This window comes from Aricia agestis, chromosome 12 (genome assembly GCF_905147365.1).
Source record: "Aricia agestis chromosome 12, ilAriAges1.1, whole genome shotgun sequence".
Classification (NCBI taxonomy): Eukaryota; Metazoa; Arthropoda; class Insecta; order Lepidoptera; family Lycaenidae; genus Aricia; species Aricia agestis.
The window spans coordinates 5857666-5872346 of record NC_056417.1 but is presented as its reverse complement, the minus strand read 5'-3'; the positions used below and the strand labels follow the sequence as shown (position 1 = coordinate 5872346).

The window sequence follows — 14681 nt, the reverse complement described above, 5'->3', positions numbered from 1 at the left end:
CTCTGTTAATGTGGCTGCAGTGGCTCTCATCCCTGCCCATATTATCAAGTGGTTTATCAAATTATCAGACAGACAGCAATATAGATTTAAGCGTGTAAAACGTAATGATTATATTCTCTTTGTAAGCGTGGACCAAATATTACTAAGGATTAAAAGAAACATTATAGGACACCGGCGTTCCCGACCATCTTGTCCTGACAGTATGGAAATTTAAGTCAACCGTTTTAATATGCACACAGAATTTAGATTAGACACTAGACAGGTAGTACCAAGCGGTAATGTTTAGAAATACCAAACCTATTGAATGGTACAAAGCTTCGTAGAGCTGGACTGGAATATACTGAATGCCAACACGTAATTGTTATTGTTTCAACTTCCAAAGTTTAACGTTTGTTTCCAACGAGTTAATTTAAATATTAGACTCTAGTCTTTGTTCCTCAAACTGTTGAAGCTATGCCGTATTCTACGATGATTTATGCGCTCAAACAAATTAAAAATGCTTATGATTTGCATACAAACGCCGAGTCAAAACTCATCTACATATCAATAAAGAGTACTTCCCAACTTGGCAGTACGCAGCGCCTTCTAGTGACCTTGAAAGTGAAATTACGACTTAAACCCACGTTATTGCGGGTACTCGGAACTTTTATTTCTTCTACATCTCGGCAATTCGTGTCATGTTTAATGTCCTAGACATTTAAAGCCGAAATCCTCATTTCGGTTTAAAATCGGACTTAAATTCTGTCTCGAATCTTGAATGTACAAATAAATTGAGTGATGATTTAGAATACTTAAAGACTTAATAATGCACCCGCGTCACGCGTCGTAAAAGCAATAAAAATATATGAAGCAGTAATGCATTTAATTTTCCTGGATGCATTAATGGATGAATATTTCGGAACACACAAGACCCCAAATGTCAATCGACCCGCATCTAATCACCGGCATAATTTCTCTCTCCTGCCAAGCGTGAAGCGGGCCACCTACTACCCCGTCCTAGTGGATTAAAATGCACCCGTAAATAGAATAATCTGAAGAGTCATCATTTCACACGCAGTCTCAAAAACTGTGATCGATCCGGTGGATTTGGCCCCCGGCCAAAATTTATGTCTTCAAAAAGGTACCATACGAGAGTTGAGCGAACGACTTTCATTGAAAATAATTATAAATTTTGAAAGTTATGACGCCGTCTCCGAACCTGGCGAATTGCGTCGTTTACTGCGGACCCGTACGAACAAAAATCGATATTTATACAGACCATCCGAGTGACGGTGGTGAGGTCCCAGGCGGATCGGGTCTTAGTCCGGGGTTGGTTGGAGTCCTTCCTTCTGCCCAGCGAGCCGTAGTTGGCCGCCGCGACGCCATTGTCCTCACGCTTGCGTCGCCCGCCGCGTCGCAGCGAGAGAAACCAATTGGATACGGAACCGCGTCGCTCCTCTTCGGCCGCTACCGGGGCGGCTTTGATGAACATCACTACCGCTACCACACAGCACTCATCACAATCTCACGGGTAAAAACTCGAAACCTACAAGCGGATGAGCGAAGCCTACGTGAAATTGCGTGACTACATCGACATCGAGGTACGCGTATCGCCGAAGAAGCTGGAGTGATACGGTGCTGAAGCTAGGGAGACGGGGGACAGACCTGGTCGTAGTCGTCATCGTAGGAGCGCGCTAGGCGGGCGCAGCGGACCATCACTGGCCACCATAGCGCCTCACACAGCAGCCGAAAATGTAAACACATCGCGCGCCATACACTTGTCGCTGACTCGCGAGTCGCGCACTAGACTGAAGTCTGCGCGAGCGTCGCGTTTGGCACCGCGTCAGGTACACGTAAGTTCGCTTATCTAAACGTCTACGTCGACAACAAAGACCAGCGCTAGTGGCGTTTATCGCGAATTGATTACTGTACAGTGTACATATATATTTACGCTACAAAGTTTACATGTTTATCGGACGCTTGCGTAAAGCGTTTTAGAAGATTAACACATCTGGAGGTTGCGTAGGGTTTTCTCAATAATTTCCTTAGTTCTAAAAATTTTTTCCCAATTAAAAAACGGGACCTCTTAAAGTGACTAATGTAGCATCCGCAGATTTTTTGATATTTTAGCAAATACTCTAATCTGATTGTACAGTAATCCTAAGTGTCACAGCAGACTTACAATTTCAAGTTGATAAACTAAATCGTATAGTATACTGTTAACTATGTGCCAATCCACACGTACCATAACCACACCACATCGCAACGACAAAATGTCGTCGAGCTGTGGTTACGTGTGAAAGGTGTCGCTGCAGCATTTTGTGGTTGCGTTGTGGTACCGACAAAATGACGTTGCGATGTGGTTGCGACGTGGTTGCGATGTGGTTGCGACGTGGTTGCGACGTGGTTGCGATGTGGTCGGTATTTTGCAAGTGGTCGACAACGACTGCAAAATGTGGTACGTGTGAATGGTCCAGTTCATTTACAATACGAAATATACGCCCGACCACGTCGTGTGTTTGTCGTGTGGCTGCGGTTGTCGTGTGGTTGTGGTACGTGTGGGTTGGCCCTATGGCGGCTTATGAGAGCTCGCACATTGCATCCAACTAAATTGTACTTACAACTTTTAGTTGGATGCAATGTGCGAGCTCTCATAAGCCGCCATAGCTAACAGTAATACTATACGATTTAGTTTGTCAACTTGAAATAATTGTAAGTCTGCGGTGACACTAAACCTATTCATACGATCCTTTATTTCCAAGTCCAAATACAGCAAAGCACTGTATCTTGTTTTTAATTTTTATCACATTGTTGTGGACATTTTATAACAAAGTCCATTGATTGCGGGATTTTTATGTTATTAATGTAAAATAACGGTTTTCCCTTTATCGGTGTTATCACATGAGCAACAACACTGCGGAAACGGGCAAAGGAAACGAGATAAAACGATGAGTCGCCCATTGTCCATTTCGAGGGAACGATTCAGAACAACAATGTATAATCTGTAATATGTACGATTTCAATTGCTTTCCTACTGGATTTATTGGGACTATTGACTGTGTTGAAGATTGATGTCCCCTTAACTAAATTGATTTTCCTAATGTCGCCTTTTGTCATTGCTTTGTTGTAATCAATGTGGTTGAGTGCTTGCTAAAAATTGCTTTTTTACACTTAAAACTAAACTTTTGTTCACTTACAAATGGCTTATTATATTTCCAAATTCCATGTATGGTTTTGAGGGAATAACGACCTAGAAACCGCGCCTTCTGAGTTATTTGTTTTTTTCGTTGCTTTAATGTGGAGTCTAACTTTTTCCTTATTTGTAGGTCTCGAATTCGAATCCCGGTCAAAATTTTGTTTCATACCTTATCATGATAAGTACTAAAACTTTGCGCAAAGATCTATTATTATAGGTTTTCTAACTGAGCACTAGAATCTACACAACATTATGCACCTATAATAATAATTTTCATCATCATCATATCAGCCTATAGTCGTCCACTGCTGGACATAGGCCTCTCTCAATGAACGCCAAGATGACCGATCTCCTGCTACTCGCATCCAACATGGGCCTGCAACTAAACGGAGATCGTCGTCCCACCTAGTTGGAGGTCGACCTACACCCCGATTTCCCAGCCTTGGTCTCCATTCCAGAGTAAGTTTACTCCAGCGATCGTCTGTTCTTCGAGTTACGTGACCCAGCCCAGTACCACTTCAGCGTACTGATTCTCTGCACTATGTCGGTGACTTTAGTTCTTTGACGAATTGTTTCATTTCGAAATTCGAAGCTTATCCGCCAAAGAAACTCCGAGCATATGTCCGCCCCGTAGGTCATAACATAATTTTAAACATTTGAAAACTATTTTAAGTGGATAGCATCTAAGCCATCTATTTATATTTTATCTAATCAATATAAATTACGCTTCTGTTTGCGTACTCATTTAAACTCATTTGTTAATTATACGTTATAACTAATATCATCCATGTTATCGATACCTAATTAAGTAGTAAGTAATTATTAATTAGAAGGTTAGTCATTATTATTATAATTAGATTTCGTAAGGTTACTATACAATATTTTATAACTTTGAAGTCTGGAATCTGGAAGTAGTACGGTACCCACGTTCTAAAGAAATTGATTTAAAAGGAGACCTCCAATTCAACAATTTCGGGCTAATTTTTTACATCCGAAAAAGGAAAACGTTGGTATTAACATAATTTATAACAGGAAGGTCGTTTATTTAGTGATAGTAATTATTGTAGCATAATATTATACCAAGAATTCATAATATTCTAGTTATAGCTAGACAAGCCATTTATTATTATAATTCATAAACCGAACAAAACATGGCGAGTGACGCAGTATTCATGTAAATTAGATGTTTACGGTATTTCTTGTAATCAAGTTAATTTTTAATTCCGCAAACGTTGCATGACGTTTTATTATTCCAAACATTTAAAAAGGGTCGTGCTCTTTCCCCTTTTTAACCGCCTTCCAAAAAAGAGGTTCTATATTCGGCTGTATATATTTTTAATATTAATTTCTACAAATATTTCAATATTACAGGCACGTTAATGCTTCGATCGTGGATTCTTGGAAATCTATTGTTATTCTATTGTGTTTCGCTCACCGCTGAGTTTATGGGGCTTGATGGGTTAAAGAACGTTTTGATCTAAGTTTAACTCATTTCAAATATTACTCAGATATAACGCTTATCTACAAACCGTCATAGTGATAGTTAATGCAAAATTTGTTGTTGGTGATTCATATTTCAATGGAATTCTAATGCATAACAAGTTGTGTGCCTTTAGCACTTACTCAGACTTGCATTGAAATTTGAATATGTTCGTATTTTGCAAAGGAGCACTGTAGAAGATTAAACAATTTGTAAATGAAGTTTGAAAACTTAATTATTGAATATTGTCAAAATTGCAAAATAGGGCTTTACTTTTCATCAAAGTTAATTCATAAATCTTATATTGGTCGAGATGTAGCCTTAGGGGCGCTATGGAAAAAAATATTTTTTTTGTGGTATAATAAACCCTATATTTTTTTAGTTTAAATGTGTAGCGACAGTCATTACTGTCATTTTTTATTATTATATTTTTTTATTTTAGAGGCACCGTTTAAAAGTTGTAGTCAAAATTATTTCGTATTTTTATTATGTTTAAGACTGTGGGAAAAGTTAAGTTGATTTAAAACGCATCCTGATTCCTGACTGACTTTAAAATGTGATAAAAATTAAAAACATCCTCCAGCTTCCAGGGGATTTATTCAATCCGATGTAGTCACCGCAATTTACAACTTACAAGTTCCCGATAAAGTTCTATCAATAAATCCTACTTTTATTCACTGTTAAGTCACTTCACATATTTTTTTCACAAGTTTAATTTTGGCGCGGTTTTGCGATACCACCACGACACGCGACAAACCCTCGCTGCGGTCTGACAGTCACTGACGTTCGAGTTTGACAGCTCGGCCGACATTACACACATACCAGCATGATAACGCCGCGATCGTGCCTCTCTCTTCAACACACTAACATGGCCATTGATAGAGAAGGATAGACGATCTGCAAAGTATTCAATGAATACCTACTACTAGGTCGCTTCATGCATCACATTAGATTAAAGGGAATTTATTGGGCCCTCAAGGGCGAATATGGAAGGTTATTGACTGGTCAGTGGTCACTAATAAAGCCCTTTATTAGGGACACTATTACCTATTACAGTGATGATGGCTCCATTAACATGCTTGATTGATTAAGTACTCACCAAAAATCAGATTTTATCAGATAAAGATTTTATCCTTATTATGTATTTACTTTTAGATTTTTATCAATTAAGTTACACAAAGTAAAGAATGTAGCCACAAATACTGCAGGTGTGTGAGTTGTGACCTACATAACTTGATTACTTACAACCTGGTGCCTTACTCCCGAAACTGATATCGATTTCGATTTGCGATTTCAACGGTTTTTTGACACTTTAGCCATTTAAAATATGTCTAAAAAATGTCAAAAAACCGTTGAAATCGAAAATCGAAATCGATACCAGTTTCGGGAGTAAGGCACCTGCTTTTCAGTTTAGTTGAAAGATGTGTGTGATTCTTTTGATTAGTCAGCTAAAAAGCAAGAAAAGTCACAATTTCCTTTTCTGTTTATGGTCAGAGTCAGGTCATAAAAATATGTTACAACTTACATCTATGTGCCATTGTTTTAAAAATTATTGCTTTATTATTATCTATTTTGGAGTTTACTATAATGTTTTAAAATCTGAAACAGTTTTATAATTATTCTTCTTGGTTCTACGACCAGACAGGAGCCGACCGTTACCTATCACAGCATGTTCAGTTTTCGAGTCAAACAGAAATGTGAAGCAATGCGCTTTTCAATACATAACGACGGCTCAGTGGATGGGCTGTCGGTAGCTCAAGCTGGGGGTCGCGGGTTCGAATCCCGCCGACGGAACAAAAAGTTTTCAAAGTTCCTGGGTCATGGATGTGTATTAAATATGTGTATGATATAATAAAAATCTTAAATATATGTATAGTATAAAAAGTAGTAAATATATTTCCGTTGTCTGGTACCCGTAACACAAGTCTTTCAGGTACTTACCACAGTGCAAGGCCAGACTGATGTAGTGTGAAGCATCCTTAGATATTATTATTATAATAATAGTCAACATTTTTGTATAATCTAAAGCTGACTTAATCAAATTGCAACAATCTGCATGCAAAACAAAATCTTATGTGTTCTATAGAACACATAAGATTTTGTTTTAATAGTTATTCTGAAAGGTATATATTGAATGTGATAGAATTTTTAACAGACTTGCAAAAAGAGCAGAGGGTTATATTGTTCGTCTGTGGATTTTTTTTCTTAAAGTATAGGTGCATCTGCTTTAATTTGGTCACAAAATCCATATTATGCCACCTATTTGAATAATTCGACGGGTGCAAAGTAAAAAAAGTCATCTGCAATTTTGAGTTTTTCGTTTTTTTGTAGAAACTAGCTTAAAATATCATGTTCTACAACATAACAAAAACAAAAATTCAAATATCACCTTATTTCTGGTACTTTTGTCACGTAAAAGAAGACATCTACTCCTGTTTTGTGAAATTGCACGACGTAGATGCGGATAACTACCGCTGGTCGTCTATACGCGGGACGCGCGGGGTTAATGTTATGCGGCATAAGCGGCTATCTGCCATATAGCTTTTTCTACGTTGCGATTGTGATTTAGATGTCTCAATTTACTTTTGTAAATTAGTATTGTTTGTTATGTTTATGAGTACCTTTCTATGTTAATTCTTATTGTTATTATATTAATTGACTTCTAATTTCTTTCTGTTATTTTTACTGTTGTTGCATGTTCAGAAAGTCCAAAACAACTTTTTAAAGAAGTTGAAAGTTTCCAGAACATAAACGATAGATTTATCGAGCAAAATACTGTGTTGCCCGATGAAGAATTATTGAACTTCTATAGAAAACCTTGATGTATCAGCGATGAATACAAATGAATATAAGTTAACTTCGTAAGATAAGTCCCCATGATCTGAATACTCTGGGCCAGTCACACCAGTTCACTCTCAGTCTAAAATATAAAATGATTTTGAAAATTTGGATGTCGATTTAAGCAAATTATTAAATACGCCAACGCCCTCAGAATACAATTCATCACTTCAAGCCCGCCGCGTCCATTATCAGTATTGGATCAAAATATTATGTCTTTTTTATTAAACAGATAGTTTGATCTCATATAATCTATGACCTGCTTGAGTTTATTAACTCATATATCGAGCCATCGAGTATATTATCCCTCTCAAACTGTGAATCTTCTAAAGACAACACCATTGATACTTCTTCGACAGTGGATGCATCAAGTGAATATTCTACGCCTTCCTCGTTAAACGGTAGAAAAAGACGTCAGTTCAATATTGATCTAAAGAAAAGGCGATTGAGAAATAAAGACAGAATAAAGACGTGTATTGACACGAGACGTAAATTACGACAAAATTTAGGTAAACAATTACATCAGTCCAGAAATGGGAAATTGCAACCTGCAAAACATCATACTCCGGCATTTGCAAGTTTAACTGTAGCGCAAAAATATCTCGCGAAGTTTTCCTTTTAAGAGGATACACCAGGGGCTAGAGAAATGAATAAAAAGTACGTGTAATATCTATAGCTGTCTCCCTTACCTCAAGCCTATACCGCAGAACGCGATCGAGACAACTGCAGAAAAACCAGAAAATCAACGATTCGTTGTCCCCTGATTCCATCTCCAAAACTTAACCGATTTAAGTACTTTTTTCACTAAAGATTAAAAATTTTTTCACAAAAGAAAGGCTTGAGCTGTGTTCCTATGTTTTGCTTTTTTTGTATAATCTAGCCAAATCTGTTTTCTGGACGTTTGAACACAGCGGAAAATCTGGCCATTTTTTTGGGTTTTTGAACGTTCATATCTTATTTAATAATTAAATTATGAAAAAAAAGAAAACATAGGGACATTGTATTAGTGGCCGCAGGAAAAATTCAGGAAAAATTATAACTTTACTATCATTATCCAGGGAGGAAACAGGGGACAACGTTTGTATGGAAAAAAGGGCGGTGTGGACTCCTCTTAACTTATCTTTGACCGGTTTTAGGATCTCTGTGATCATGAAAAGCAATTGAGAAATCGTTGAAATAAAATTTCATTTTGTGTTCTAAATCGTATACATTCCTCCGATGGTATAAAACGTCCGGCGATGCTTATGATGTTATAATGAACCCATCATGATCACAATTCACAAGTGCCAAGTACAAAGACTTACTCGTAATAAGCCTCTGCCTAAATTATAATAATTTACAACATAGTTCCTGTACTGATAATGATACTGAATACTTTTTAAATTAGTTTTAAAGTAATTAAAGTATTGACACAGAATTTCATTTTTGTTGTGAGAAATTACGATTTGTACGAAAGTAAATGAATGATTCCTAAGTATATCCATACTAATATTAAAATGGGAAAGTATGTTTGTTTATTTATTTATTTGTTTGTTTGTCCTTCCTTCACGCTCTAAGTAAGAAACTAATCGTATTGTTTTTTGGCATAAACTTATTTGAAAAGATAAAACCGCTTATGTTACTAGACTACTTTTGGTCTTGGAATAACATCATGTTTCTAAGGGAGCTTACAGGAATATTTGCATTTTACGCGATTTTCAAATTCCACGCGAGCGAAGCCGCGAGCAAAAGCTAGTATTTCATATTTTAACTTCCTTCTAAATCGTGCACCTTGCACCGAATCGACAACGTAGAAAAAGATATCTACGCAATTATGTTCTGAACTTGGTGTTTTTAAGGTGTAAAACGGGCATTAACTACATATTTTAATAATATAAAGTGTTACACTTTACGTAGGTACTGATAATCGCACTAGTAATCGGTAAAAATACTTTAATAAATATAATTTTTAATTCCCACGTAGAAACGACCAAGTGGTAGTTAACTCAGTTGTCATATTTTCAAGCGCAATGTAGATGCAGACAACTACAATATCTCGTAAATTAAACAGAAATAGAAGAAATTAAATATACATGTGGATTAATTTATAAATAATGAAACAACGATGAAAATTTCAATAAATTTGATTGGAAATTGACAAAATGGGAGCATTTTGTCCTATTATGCGCTCTCCTGAAAAGTAGCTGTTTTGTAGATGACTCTTTTTACTTTGCACCCGTCGAATTCCTTACCTTGTATTGTTTATGTGCAAATAAAAAATGTATAAATATATATATATATATATATATATATATATATATATATATATATATATATATATATATATATATATATATCTCAAAGGTGACTGACTGACATGGTGATCTATCAACGCACAGCCAAAACCACTGGACCAATCGGGCTGAAATTTGAAAACCCAAGGGGTTAAAATAGGGGATGAAAGTTTATATTTAATAATACTTCTTAATGCGAGCGAAGCCGCGGGCAAAAGTTTGTCACAATATAAAGTTGCTTCTTTCTGTTCATCATTTCTTCAGATGAAGTCAATGGATATTAATCTGTGTTTCATCATTTTATATAGTTTGAGAGGGAGGTCTATTAATAAAACGGCAGCCAAGCCACATAACAATTGAAAATCTATTGTCTGCGATACCCGCAATGGAGGTGTTAAACATGGCACCCTAATTAAATATATAAAGTACCTTTGAAATTATTTGTTTTACATTTAATCTTTAATAATTTAAATCTTAACATAAAATGTGCAGTTGGGGAGCTCTTCTCTATATTGATTAATTATTATTTCAATCATTTATAATTCAAATAATTAATCATTATAGAGATTCAGTGGGTATTGACAACCGAATACTTCAAATGTTTAACCTAATTCCTAGGTCTTTCCTAAAGTGCTATGTGCCAAGAATGATGGCTAATAATTTAATATCCTGTTTACATAACTTTTGAGTTACAATTCAATTAACACACAACTAGATATTTGAGGTCTAGGTCACTTTGTTATAATACTTGAGACTTGAGAAGTGTTTGCAAAGCAATTACCTACCTGGCCTTCACCAATTTTTCTTGCTTTACACGAAAAACCGAAGTTAGCCGGTATTTACTTTTTAATGATAGCACAAATATACGTATAAGGAAAACAAGCTTTGCTGTAAAACAATAAGTCGTCGTCAGTTATAACTTAAAACATAGGTGTATAAAAATTGTGACTTACTTGGATTTCTAATAGCAGTTCAGTTTTGCGCCGTCGAATATCTATAAGGGTTTTTTGCTGCTCCGGCGTCAACTCTGAAATAATAACACACTGATATTGTGGCACTAAAACAGCGTCTGAAGTAATAGACGATTACATTGAGGTCAAGAAATAACGCTCTCATAAGTAACAACTACACCATTACCCGTATGTGTGAACGGATCTCCATGATTACTTGTGGCATTATTTCCACTAAGGGAAAGGTTTTCAAATTCACTTATCATTTCTCACATTTATTTAGAAGCAGTAAACAAAAGTTTACATCGTTATAAACTGTATCGCGGCCATATTTGATATTTATTTACTACTCATCAATTTTCCTACTTCTTCTACCTGAGCCTATACTCTATGATGAATTGCGAGTCGCGGCATAGATTGCGACTTGCGACTTGCGACTTGCCACTTGCGAGTCGCAAGTCACAACTCGTGATTCATCAAGAGACTCCTAATTAAACAGGAACTGTATACACCATAGATTTTGTAAGTACATAAAAGTAATTAAATTTGCTTGCAAAGTAAGCAGTAAAGCAAACTGTATGCTAAAAATGTGATTAAATACCAGTAGCTTTTTCGGTTTTTGGACAGGGGGCTTACTCCCGAAACTGATATCGATTTCGATTTTCAATTTCAACGGTTTTTGACACTTTAGACATCTAAAATAGCGCACGATCGTGCTGCGGATCGGTTTGAAACTAATTCAACCTCAATGGATTTTGCTATTCCTGACAGCTATGCTAGCGCACGATCGGGATGTGGCTCAATTTGGAATTAATAAGCATCGAAACATGCGCTAAATCGAAATCTTAGGTGCTCGCGAGAAACAAAATTGTCTGAGAATTTCAGATCGTTTACAAACGTCAAATTTCACGGTAGCAACAAAGGCATCGACATAGATTGAGATCGATTGTTGCTGAGTTAGGTAATGTAAACGTTTTTAGGGTCACTATGGTATCGATTGTATGGTGTCGTTTTATTTTTTGTTGATAACAAATATTAATTCATTATTATTTTAACATAATAATAAAGCTCGCCTGCAAGCTTTTTTAATGTGATTGATGGCACCTCCAATGTATCTCTACAGCTATACGGTCCCATTTAAGTTTGGTATCGTGCTTAGCTTGGCTCGCCCGCATGTACCCTTTTGCGATTCCTGGATTTTCTTCCAGGAATCTCAACAACATTTATAGGTTTTTTTTATTTATTTATTTCAATCAGGCTACGTAGGCCCATACAATATATACCTTAATGACTAACATACATAAAAATTATATAAACTTAACAACTACACATTATCACGAATTAACGGCGACGTGACGCGCGCTTCATTCCGCAGTCTCCCCCAGAACCTTCGGTAAACCACATCAGTCAGCCAGAATTCCTCCGCTTCAAAGGTCGGGAGAAGATGCGTCCTCACCGCGCTCACCACAAAGGAACTAAAATTGACCTTGTGGCGAGACTGTAGACGCTCGACCCTCAAGTGGAGGGATGTCTTCTTACTGATGTAGTCCACGACGTCTTCGACCTCCATGGACCAGTGCAGGCGAGATATGTACAGGGGCGTCGCGGGGGTCTCGCTCCGCAGACGCAGCTCAGGTACATATGGCGCGGTGCCGCGATGGTTGCGGGCGGCGGGCTTCTTCTTCCTTCTCTCCAATTTATGAAAGAAGGGGGCAAACGAGCAAACGGGTCACCTGATGGAAAGCAACTTCCGTCGCCCATGGACACTCGCAGCATCAGAAGAGCTGCAGGTGCGTTGCCGGCATTTTAAGAGGGAATAGGGTAATAGGGAAGGGTAGGGATGGGAAGGGAAGGGAATAGGGGAGGATAGGGAAGGGAATTGGGCCTCCGGTAAACTCACTCACTCGGCGAACCACAGCGAAGCGCTGTTTTTTTTTTTTATGAAATAAGGGGGCAAACGAGCAAACGGGTCACCTGATGGAAAGCAACTTCCGTCGCCCATGGACACTCGCAGCATCAGAAGAGCTGCAAGTGCGTTGCCGGCCTTTTAAGAGGGAATAGGGTAATAGGGGAGGGTAGGGAAGGGAAGGGAAGGGAATAGTTGAGGGTAGGGAAGGGAATAGGGTAGGGGTTAGGGGATTGGGCCTCCGGTAAACTCACTTACTCGGCGAAACACAGCGCAAGCGCTGTTTCACGCCGATTTTCTGTGAGAACGTGGTATTTATCCGGTCGAGCCGGCCCATTCGTGCCGAAGCATGGCTCTCCCACGTATAAATACAATGATATTCTATGTTACTAACGTAAATAAGTAAGGTGCGTTGGACGGACCATTATTGTCCAAATAAAAACTAACTTTTGATGTCTACAAAATATATTAGAATATGTATAGGTACTTATGACAATGTTAAGTGTAACTACAAAAGAGAATTTACATATTTGTTTAATGTCAAGATGTTCCTTAACGAAAATAACCATTTTAAACCCACTAAAGTAAAAAATGAGCACATCCATCTAATGTTTCTAAAGAAATGTATTTTTATGGTATGACGAAAAAACACAAACATTACATAATATTTCATATTTTTCGTAACCTTCTAATAATTTTAAATAACAATACAACGTTGCCATAACGACGTTGACAAGACGCCATGTCAACATCTCGATTTTGATACGATTTTGTTCCGGAATTCCTACGCGTTACAATGGCATCAAAAATGAAATCGAAATCAGACTCGTATCAAGTTAATATCACTTTCGGGAGTAAGGCACCAGGGCTTCATAACGTTATCGAATACCCGGAAAAATATCGTTACGTACCGGTATTTTCATAATGGTAGCCAGATAACGGTATTTTTTTATCGATATCTAGTAACATAACCAAAAAAATTCGTTATGAAAATACCGGAAAATATAACGATATTTTCTGGTATCAGGTATGCGGTATGCGTCGTGCACCAAATCTCACTCGCAGCCCAACTTCCGACTTCCGAGCACCAGTTTTTATATACGTGGGAGAGCCATGCTTCGGCACGAATGAGCCGGCTTGACAGAGAAATAGCACGTTCTCAAAGAAAACCGGCGTGAAACTGCCGCTTGCGCTGAGTTTCGCCGAGTGAGTGAGTTTACCGGAGGCATAATCCCCTCCCCTTTTCCCTTCCCTTCTCTTCCCTACCCTCCCCTATTACCCTATTCCCTCTTAAAAGGCCGGCAACGCACCTGAAGCTCTTCTGATGCAGCGAGTGTCCATGGGTGACGGAAGTTGCTTTCCATCAGGTGAACCGTTTGCTCGTTTTCCCCCTTATTTTCATTAAAAAAAAAACTTTGACTTAACAAATCAAGATGGTGCTGCAATTTTTTTAGTCAATGAATGCAGGAAATTATGCAAGGTACCTATGTCCGTATTTATTCACTTGTTTTAATTGTGGCGAATGCGGGGGATTGGCAAAATATGGATAATTATTTGTATGCCTTAGTATTTATTATTAGAATTCTAAGTTTAATACATATATATTTTGTAGACTGTAGTTAAAAATATCAACACAGTTAAAAAAGGAAGCACAAAATTATATGATATCATTTACAAAATATGTAGGTATTATAACACGGAGAATATTTTAAGGAGCGTAGCCCCGACGGGCTACGCTCCTTAAAATATTCTCCGACGATCAGAGGCGCTTTGCACACGACGGGGCGGGGCGGACAAAAAGACCGCTCCACAGGTCCCCGGCGGGCTCTGGCGGCGCGGCATGTCCGTGGATCACACAAACAAGTTTACATGCAGTAACGCAGACGGCGCGGCGGCGTGAGGCGGCGTGAGGCGGCAGCTAGCTCTATTCTCTCTATCTCCACTAGAACGAACGTCCTTAACTGACTGCCTCCACTCGTCGTGTGCTTTGTGTACCACCTCGCCCCGTCATCTGCAAAACAACATAGTCCGTCCGGCAGCCAGCGCACGGCGCACGTGC

General features: G+C 38.0%; 1 protein-coding gene across 5 annotated transcripts in view; it reads right to left on the bottom strand.

The window, feature by feature from the left end:
• LOC121732652 (cytohesin-1) overlaps positions 1–11062 on the bottom strand; it is an 83953-nt gene extending 72891 nt beyond the window's left edge. Inside the window, exons 1-4 of one of the 5 annotated variants that reach the window (XM_042122609.1) lie at positions 10904–11062; positions 10720–10793; positions 1614–1617; positions 1259–1479 (exon numbers count right to left, since the gene is read on the bottom strand). In XM_042122609.1, coding sequence (XP_041978543.1) covers positions 1259–1479; positions 1614–1617; positions 10720–10793; positions 10904–10982 — 378 coding nt within the window. In that variant the 5' untranslated portion in view covers positions 10983–11062. Of the gene's footprint in view, positions 1–1258; positions 2012–5289; positions 5443–10719; positions 10794–10903 lie in introns of those variants that run through there. The other 4 variants (XM_042122607.1, XM_042122606.1, XM_042122608.1 and 1 more) reach the window with 4 other exon arrangements.
• Positions 11063–14681: the final 3619 nt, after the last annotated feature.